Source organism: Emys orbicularis, chromosome 1, assembly GCF_028017835.1.
Source record: "Emys orbicularis isolate rEmyOrb1 chromosome 1, rEmyOrb1.hap1, whole genome shotgun sequence".
In the NCBI taxonomy this organism is placed as follows: domain Eukaryota; kingdom Metazoa; phylum Chordata; order Testudines; family Emydidae; genus Emys; species Emys orbicularis.
Genome location: NC_088683.1, coordinates 152,149,538 through 152,158,932, shown reverse-complemented (window position 1 = coordinate 152,158,932; position 9,395 = coordinate 152,149,538). Strand labels below are relative to the sequence as shown.

General features: G+C 51.7%; 1 protein-coding gene across 1 annotated transcript; it reads left to right on the top strand.

The window, feature by feature from the left end:
* The first annotated feature begins 2,036 nt into the window (after nt 1-2,036).
* Nucleotides 2,037-9,395, top strand: TPI1 (triosephosphate isomerase 1). Its single transcript, XM_065407553.1, has 7 exons — nt 2,037-2,235; nt 6,819-6,942; nt 7,047-7,131; nt 7,255-7,387; nt 7,716-7,801; nt 7,928-8,015; nt 8,725-9,395. Exons 1-7 carry the CDS (start codon nt 2,124-2,126, stop codon nt 8,841-8,843), a joined length of 747 nt encoding a protein of 248 aa, XP_065263625.1. The 5' UTR covers nt 2,037-2,123; the 3' UTR covers nt 8,844-9,395.

Here is a 9,395-nt window from a genome sequence, read left to right as displayed (position 1 = left end):
ATACCCCCTGGCTTCTGTCTGTCCCATATGTTAGTGGAGGGCCCTGTCAGCGGGGGTATCTGAACTCTTTCCTCATCTAATGCAGTGATCAGTGTAACCCTGCCAATGGCAGTTCTCCTCTACTTTGGCATATGAGCCCTTGTGCTAAGAAGCTTGGATGGGAGACCTCACTGTAAAGCTAGATGCTCTCCTGTCTGTGTCAGCACCTGTTGTCCTAGCATGTGGACAGTGACGTTGATGCAGGAGATGTATCTGTTAAAGCAGAGGTTAAAGATGGCTGTGCTACCTGTGCCTAATAAATATCCCATCAACTGGAGGTATCTGCCCCTGGATTGTTCAGTGAGTTTGCAACTCTTAGGGTTGTTCATGCCTAACCACCCTATGTGGCTCTGGCTATGATGATCCACTCACTTATGTTTTCCACACTTGATTATTGGTGTAACAATGCGTTCCCTTAAGAAATTACTGGGTGCACAATGCAGCAGCCTTTCTGGTGAACACAGCTCTGGTTTTGTTTTCTGTAGTGGTGCGATAGTGAAAAGGGTCCAGGTCAACCTCTGTTCTCATTTAAAGTCCTATATGTGATGGGCCTGAACAATTCCCTTTCCCTTCCTTGACCAGTTGCTGGGGGTGGTACATGATTGTTTTGTTCCTCCTTTTACAGGATGAAAGCGCTATCTGTGTGCTGGTGCGTGCACGTAATAAAGTACAAAAAAAGTCAGGTTACTTTTTTGGGCGTGAGGTCTAGGCACTTGGAGCTGGGAACTTGTTCTGGACTCCTGTGTTCTACTTACCCGTAATGTCATGGGTCTACCGGCCTAGTACATACTGGATGGTTTCTTGTCCTTGTGGAAGTCACATGAGGCTATCCTCTCCTTCCTGGCATTGTGCCCTCTTGTGTACGCCCCACTGAGCAGAGACAGAGGCTGTTTATCTCCTGCAGATTGGGACCTGTTCTCTATGTTGCAGGCAAATGGCTGGGATCAGAGTTGGGATTAATTCCACTCTCTGGATTCTAATCATGGCATCAAGGGAAAGACCAGCTTCCCAGCAAGAATTGCTAAGGCAGCTGATCATAAATCACAGTCTCTTAATCTGCTCTAAGATACCCTCCTTGCTCTTCCATCCTTAGGGAACATGAGCTCCATTGGAGGTGATAGTGCTCCAGGGCCTGTGGAACACAGCAGCTCAAATATTTTTAATTCTGAAATAATTAAGCCTTTCTAGCTGGGGTAATAAGCGTGACAGGGACCGTGTCATTGTCCTCCTTCACAGTGGTGGAAACAGACCCGGACTAGTGCAAGGCAGTAGTAGAGCTGAGTGCAGAATCCAAGCCTGGATGCTGGGTTCCCTGCCCTAACCTCTTAGCCCCCCTTAACTTCCCAATATCCATGGCTGCTTTAATGATGGAAGTTAAGGAGCCCCCTTTCCTGTCCCTCACCTCTCTCTCTTAATTCATGGGAGGCTCCTTTACAAAGGGTGGGATGGGGAAGGCTGTCCTTTCTTACTCAGCCCCTTCACCATGGCTACCTGGGGAATAGCAGGCAGTAGGTGGCCCTATGGCAAGTTATATTTGGCAGCTGTGTAGGGTGACCAGATGTCCCGATTTTATAGGGACAGTCCCGATTTTTGGGTCTTTTTCTTATATAGGCTCCTATTACCCCCCACCCCCGTCCCGATTTTTGACATTTGCTGTCTGGTCACCCTACAGCTGTGACCCTTTCTGGTGCCAGGTATTGAAGATAATTAGGTATTTATTTGCCCTCCCTATTAGCGTCATGGAGGATAGTGACAATTGTGGCCTTGCTCTGTCCCTTTACCCCTGGCGGTGCGAGGGTAAAGGTAGCGCAACTGCGGTTTTGACCTCCCCCCTTTGACCCGCTACCAACAGAACGGTGACACATAGAGGGGTGTAGCTAGAGGAACGTTGTCACTCCATGAGGTGGAGCAAGTGCAACGCGGAGACGCTTCTAGGGGCGGAGCATGTGGAACGTTCAGACAGATGTGGGCGTGTCTCCGGCTCACTTCTCTATAAAGAGGCTTCAGCTGGGGGCTGCGCGCACTGACGTACTGACCTTTCAGTCTCCTTCGGGTCTGCGCTAGAGAGCAGTACTCGTCCCATCATGGCACCAAGGAAGTTCTTCGTGGGGGGGAACTGGAAGATGAACGGGGATAAGAAGAGCCTAGGCGAGCTGATCCACACCCTAAACAGCGGCAAGATCCCGGTGGACACTGGTGAGGGGAGGGGGGCAAGGGTGTAGACCGGGACTGGAGGAGTGGGAGGTAGGCTGGTAGGAGAGTGTCTCCATGGGGTTGTTCCGGGGTCTCTGCCTGCTGTGGACATTGCTATTGGCTGTCCTAGTTGGTATCTGTATGAGGGAGGTTGTGGGAGCCTGGCTCAGCCCTGAGCATAGTGCCCCCCTCTCCTCCCCCGCTAGCGCATACTGTTTGACTACGGCAGCCACGTGCCCCCACCTGCCCGACCCCTCCGATACCCCGGACTCTGACGTGCTAAGGCTATAGGAGCGGGGACAAGCGGCTGCTGAGTTAATCCGCTAACCAAAGTGGGGGAAGCTAGGGGACGGGGCAACGAGAGGCTGTTCTGCAGCAGCCCCACAGGCCGCCCAGGTACGCGGAGTCGCATGTGGAGCCGTCTGAGATGTTAGCGGCTCGGGGGGTGGGGGTAGGAGGCGCCACACGCCTAGGACAGGGCTTTGGGAGCCCTCGGCGGGTGTCGTTTGCCCGCACTCCCCGCTCATCTCCCCCTCCCTCCCCCCCCCCCCCCCCCGTTGTGCCCGCCCGCACGTACCTAATGACTCGTTTCCTCCTGCTGCTGCCTGCGTTTGCCGAGCGGGAAGCGTCATGTGGATGGGGCGGCTGCTGCAGCCTGGGATCCCCGCCTCGCTGGAAGGAGGGGGGAGAGGTGGCTGCTCGCGTGGTGAGGCCATGGGGTGCAGATTACTTCCCGAGGCACCAAGGAAGGGAAGGAGGGAGACAACAGAAATGGGAGAGGAGTTTGTCTGAGGAGCCCAGACAGTGGGGTGGGAAATTTGTTAGAGCCCTTGCATCTCTTCCCTCTCCCCTGAGTCAGAACCCACCAGATCTACTCTGCCCTCCGGGGTATCATGGGCCACTAGCGCCACCCAGCACCGAAATGAGATCAAAGCATTACAGCGCTCAGGAGACAGGACTATTGTATGCCACATGGAGGGACTGAGGTGCGCTAATGCCTCGAGGCCCCCCGCAATGACAGGGATGTGATTAAGTGAGGTATACTCAAGTAATCCTGGCAAGTGACCCCCCCCACCCACATGCTGCCTCCATCTAGTCTCCCAAGCTTCACTTGTCCCATTTGTGCTCCCCACTGCTTGGTCTGCCACCAGGCTTCTTCTGTCTCAGTTCTGCTCCCCACTGGTGAGTATGAAAGGTCAAGTTTGTGTGTATTATGGCTACTCCCCAACGGGGGGGGGGCAGAGCAAGTGACAGTCCCTGAGATCCTTCCTCCTGAGATTCCCAGCTGGAACCTGGAGGGGGTAACCTGAGGTCTTCCACCCCACCTGAGCCAGACAGCAGAGGAAGACACCTCTATCCATTCCCTGAAGCTCCTAGGTTCCAAGCAGTAGGCCTCCAAGTCAGTCATTAGGTGAAATGACTTCTAGGCACCTCTGAACCTAGGTACTAGGATATGGACCCTGAGCTCCTTTCTGGTGGCTTAGTTTCCCCTTGGGCTTGTCTAAACACACAAGTTGCACTGGTTTAACTTGTAGGTTTAAAAACTGATGAAAAAGAAAGGGCGCTGCACAAGTTGAGTTAAACTAGGCTTAACATGACTTAACATGAGATACACACTAGTTTAAAATCACACTTTTATTTTAGCTGGTGTAGCTTTTTGTTTGGGCAGACCAGGCCCTTGTTATCTCTCCTTGCCTCAGAGTTTGTACTCCTACAGATGGATCTCATGTTCACCAACTTCCCTTTGTGGCAGCTTCAGCTGGTATCTGTGTACTCCAGCAGCAGCTTAGCTGGTCTCTTCCACCATCATCTCCTTGCTGTCCTTTGGCCACCACCACCATTGAAATATCCTCTGCCTCTGGATCTTCTGCTGCCCATCTCCTCAGAAAGGGCTAGGAAGGTCCTGCAGGTGGGAGGGGGAACTGCTATTTTGGGGGAAGTGCTCTGAAGAAATGTCAAAGGTCTCTCAGGAGGCTGAGACCTAAATATATCCAGTGGTGACTGGGCTAAAAATACCAGTTACTGTACTTGGTTTTGGAAACCAGATCTCCCTTGGCTACTAAAGATCAAGGGGTTGGCCTTGGAGAGGAGGGGTGCTGGTGGCAGCCCCTCTGTGCCGCCCGCCCCCCCCCCACCCCACACACATATATATCCCTGTTTAGCTCCAGGTCATGGGATAATTATTATGTGCAGGGGAGAGTACCAGTAGCTACAACAGTGGCCCCTTCTGGGGAGGCAAGACTAGGCAGCTGCAGGCTTCTTCCCCTCTGCTGTCACAATGCTCCCTGCTGCAGAGAGGGTAAAGCTTCAGTAACACACACATACCAAGTATGCAACAATTCTTCCCACATAATCATTAACCAGATAAATGAACAAACTAAATAAACCTCTTGACTTAAAATTGTCCTGTACCCTTCCAAATGGAGGCCATTAGCTAGACTGCAAAGTCTCCCTCCAGGAGGGGTCTCTCACCTAGTCCCAATGCACAAATAGGATGGCAGGGCCCTAGAGTGTGTTCATAAAGGCTCTTATGATGTGGTTACTGCATCCAGGTCCCTAGGGCTTTATAGATTAAGCTGCCTGGAATGGTGCTTGGAAGCCTGTACATTTAGTGGACGTGACCAGACCTGCTCAATGGAAGCAGCAGCCTTGGTTTGCACCTAATCTCTACATGTTTTTCCTTCACTTGGCAGCATCACTTTTGTCCCCTCACTTCCTTATCTTGGCCATGCCCAAGACAGAGACAGACAGGCAGGCAGGCAAGCTGCCTAGGATGGGTGCAGAGGATGCCCAGAACTGAGTGTGTCTGAGGGCTACACTTAGAATTTAGATTGACCTAGCTACGGTTGCTCAGCAGTGTAATACCACTGGGAGCTGTAGCTATGATGACCTAACCCCCGGTGTAGCTGTGGCTAGGTCAACAGAAGAATGCTTCTATTGGCATAGCTACTGCTGCTCAGAGAGGTGGATTAACCACAGTGATGGGAGAAACTTCCATCACTTTAGGAAGCATCTAAGCTATGGAGCCACAGTGGCACTGTAGCCCCCGTAGTGTAGACAAGCCCTCAGTTGATGCCTAGGATGCTCCCAGGCTGATTTCCTCAGTATCTTGTCACATCACCATGGTGGATACCTCCTATAATTATAAGATTGGTGAAGTAGCCTAACAAGGTTCTCTCTAATCTATTCCCTAGGGGCCAATACGCTGGGTCCCTAGTTCTTGGTGATCTTAGTGGCATTCCAAGTCCTTTTCATGGGGAAATTACCCCCAGGCTCCCAGACCTCTCAGTGCTGGGGAATAGCACCTGAGCAACTTTCCTTTGTCTCCCTAGTTGTCTCTATCACGGCTCCTCCTAAACAATCCCCCTCCTCACTGTGTCTCTTGCCTTCTCAGACACTTCATGAATTTCTCACGTGCACACACAACCCAGTAGTGGGTTTTATGAACTTGGTAGATTTAGCTCTTTGAATCTACCCCAAGGCAGAGGTCCCCAAACTGTGGAGCGTGCCCCCCTAGGGGGTGACAGAGGAACGTTTTGGGGTAGGGGGCGGCAGGGCTTGAGCAAGCCCCCATGGGGGGTGGGGAGGGAGCGCCACTCAGCTGCGCTCTGCTCCCAGCCCTGCGCTCAGCCCCTGACCGTGGCCCAGCTGTGGCCCCGGCCTCAGTTCCCTTACCCCTGCCCACATTCCTCCCGTCCTCCCATGAACCCTGGCTCTGGGGTGCAGACGGGTAAGGAGGGGGGCATGACCCTGAAAAGTTTGGGGACTACTGCCCTAAGGCTTTGTCTAAGCTAGCACTTTTGTTTGGAAAAAATTTTTGTCAGTCGGTGGTGTGAAAAAAAACCTCACTCCTGACCAACACAATTTTCACCAACAAAAGCAATAGAGTGGCTACACAGGAGACCTTACAGTGGTGCAGCTGTGCTGCTATAAGGTCTAGTGTAGACACAGCCTAAGGCTTAATCTTTGCAGCCCCCTAAGCATTTCTGTGGCTCTTCTCTGGGAGTGAGGAGCCCAGAGCTGAGTACATCATGTGAGGTGGGAATTGGCCTCTGGGTCTGCAGTCCACAGAATTGCATTGGCCTACCTTGCGCCCTACCCAGTTACAAACTCAGTTAATTTGCTGCTCCCCTCTCATTCCCAGCTAATCTAAATTTGCTCCAACAAGAACAGAATCCATGTCCAATTTCTCAGTCTGAAAGTTCCGTGGGGTCCTTGCTCTGCTTTTGTACTATGGTGTAGAACCCCGGAGCTGTGCCCTCCCCTCTAGTCTATACAAACAATGAACTGAGTTTCCTCTGATGATACTCACCATGGGTCCCTTAAGAGAAGATTAAACTAGAGTGGAAACGTCCCTGCTGTGTTGGTGGGTCCCCAAGTTTCAGTAAGGGTGATATTTATTTATTTATTTATTTTTTTTTGGAAGGGTTCCTACAGCTAGGCAGAGCACTTAGGGTGGGGTGGAGTTGAGGGAGAGGGAAGGATCGGGGATGAAGGGGGGGAAGAGAAGATTCAGCAGTTGGGAGAGGAACACGTGTGACATCTGCTCCACCCCCATGAGGTTAATGCCCTCTCTTGCCCTCCAGAGGTTATTTGCGGAGCCCCCTCCATTTACCTTGATTTCACGCGTCAGAAGCTTGATGCAAAGATTGCGGTTGCAGCACAAAACTGTTATAAGGTGCCAAAGGGAGCTTTCACGGGAGAGATCAGGTGAGCCCACCATGGGGTGAGGGAGCTAAATGAACCTAGAGTCCTTAGGGGCTCTTCCCAGGACAGGGACAAGGCCCTAATCTTGCTCTTTTCTCCCCTTCCAGCCCAGCAATGATAAAAGACATTGGAGCCACCTGGGTGATCCTGGGCCACTCAGAGCGAAGACATGTTTTTGGGGAGTCTGATGAGGTGGGCTACTTTGGGATTTAGGGAAAAACCAGTTTTAGTGGTTTTAACATTCCCATGGTGGGGGACTGAGCTCCAAGGTGGGCCTGTGAGTGTCTGGCTAACTCTTCCCCTCCCCCCTTCCAGCTGATTGGGCAGAAGGTGGCCCATGCCCTGGCTGAGGGTCTTGGTGTCATCGCCTGCATTGGCGAGAAACTGGATGAGAGAGAAGCTGGCATCACAGAGAAGGTGGTTTTTGAACAGACCAAAGTGATTGCTGGTAAGAGTGGTGGGGGTTTTCCCTTTGGTTCACAGGGGAACCAAATATTTTTTTCTGTCGCTTTTCCCTCTGCTTCAGAAGGAAGTATATCCTGGGAAGTATATTATTATTCCTTGGTAACTTATTCCAGGAGGGCAACAGAGCTGGCTTTGTGTGCGCTTGTTTGGGGGCCTGTGTGAACACCATCAGATGTGTCTGAATACCCAACTGTTCCTCCAATAACAGACAGCTCTGTATGTGCTGGATAGCCTCCCTGCTCTGCCCTCCCCAGTAGGTGGTGCTATGTCTCATCTCCCAAATAACACTTGCTTCTTTCTCCCCACCCCAGATAACGTGAAGGACTGGAGCAAGGTGGTTCTTGCCTATGAGCCAGTTTGGGCAATTGGAACCGGTAAAACTGCAACTCCCCAGCAGGTATGAACAGGGTTAAGGAGCCAGGTGTCCATCTCTCTCATCCCCTTTCAGAGGGTCTCTAACTAAAAACCACTCTTCCCTCAATTGGGTTGGTGTTCCAGTAATGCAGCTCTGGTTTCATTACAGGCTCAGGAAGTTCATGAGAAGCTGAGGGGGTGGCTAAAAAGTCATGTGTCTGAAGCTGTCGCTCAGTCCACTCGGATCATCTATGGAGGTAAACAGCCCCTGGCACCTTTCCAGTGCATAACATTGGTCATTCCCCCTCTTCCCCCTGCTCGTTTCTGCCTTTTGTTCCTTCACTTGTACAGCTGTTCTCTTGTTCTCTGCCAGGCCGATGGGGCCACTGTGCTGCTTGAGGTAGTGTGGCCTAGTAAACAGAGGGTCTAGGACTCAGGAGACCTGGGTTCAATTCCTCACTCTGCCACTGGTCTGTTGGGTCACCTTGGGCAGGTCACTTCACCCCATGCCTCAGCTTCCCCATGTGCACAATGGGATAATGAAACTTGTTGCCTCTAGAAAGCACTTGAGATATACAGATGAAAAGTGCAGTCAAGCTTGGTAGGGATATTATTATTATTACATATTAGTGCACACTCTGAGTCCAGCTTGTATCATTAACTGCCCCCCTGTTCTTTGAAGGACTCTTCAATATCTCAACTAGCTTTCCATTGAACTGCAATGATAGGAAAATGCTTCCCTTCCCCACTCCCACCCCCCCATTCTTGTTCTGATCTGCAAGACCCCTCTTTTGGGTAAGGGGGGGCAGCAGTGAACTAGCCACTCAGCCTGGTGCCCTATAGATAGGATACAAGAGCTTTTACCTATGCCCCATCCCCCTAGCTAACCAGTCCCTTTCCCCATCCCACCCCCAGTGTTGACCATGAGTGTTTAACCCTTGTTTGGAATCATTCCCACCTTTGTAGGTTCAGTCACAGGTGGTACCTGCAAGGAACTGGCCTCCCAGCATGACATAGACGGCTTCCTCGTTGGTGGCGCCTCCCTCAAGCCTGAATTCCTGGACATTATCAACGCAAAACACTGAACCGATCCATAGATCCCAAAAGGGAAAACTGTCATGGAGGGGAAGGAAGGAGAAATAAAGAAACTATAAGGAAGCTCACCCCTTGCCCCTTCACCCATGACTCCTCTCCCCCCATTCACTGTAACTGTTCCTGCTGCTAGCTGCTGTCACCCTGCTGGATTCTGATTGGCAGAGAGCCTTTTTCCAGAGGCAGGGTTTTATTAGTCTCCACCTCTTGCCTACCCTCCCACCCTCTTAAGTGGGCAAAATTCAGTGTAAGCTTGTGGGTGGGTCTGGCTGGCTGTGCCCATGTGCCTGGTAAACCAATCAGAGTCCATGGCCTGTCTCTGTCCCTCCCTTCCATCCATCTTCCTTTGCAGTGGTGCCAGTGCTGCAATAAGGAGGTCACTTGGGCTGGGGAGAGGAGAGGAGGAAAGGCTGCCTCTTGCACCAGGCAGCCTGTGGTTTGACCGGATGGGAGGGAGTGCCTGGCAGCTGACATCCCTGTGAGACATTGTAGCTTTTCCATGTCCCTTAACAAACACTGAATAGAAATAAACATGTGGCACCGGA

Excerpts from the sequence above, each read along its gene's own strand:
- TPI1 (XM_065407553.1), top strand. The coding sequence starts at position 2,124 with ATGGCACCAAGGAAGTTCTTCGTGGGGGGGAACTGGAAGATGAACGGG. Across the intron at positions 7,132-7,254 it reads TTTTTGGGGAGTCTGATGAG|CTGATTGGGCAGAAGGTGGC; the intron begins GTGGGCTACTTT and ends CCCCCCTTCCAG. Across the intron at positions 7,388-7,715 it reads ACAGACCAAAGTGATTGCTG|ATAACGTGAAGGACTGGAGC; the intron begins GTAAGAGTGGTG and ends TCCCCACCCCAG.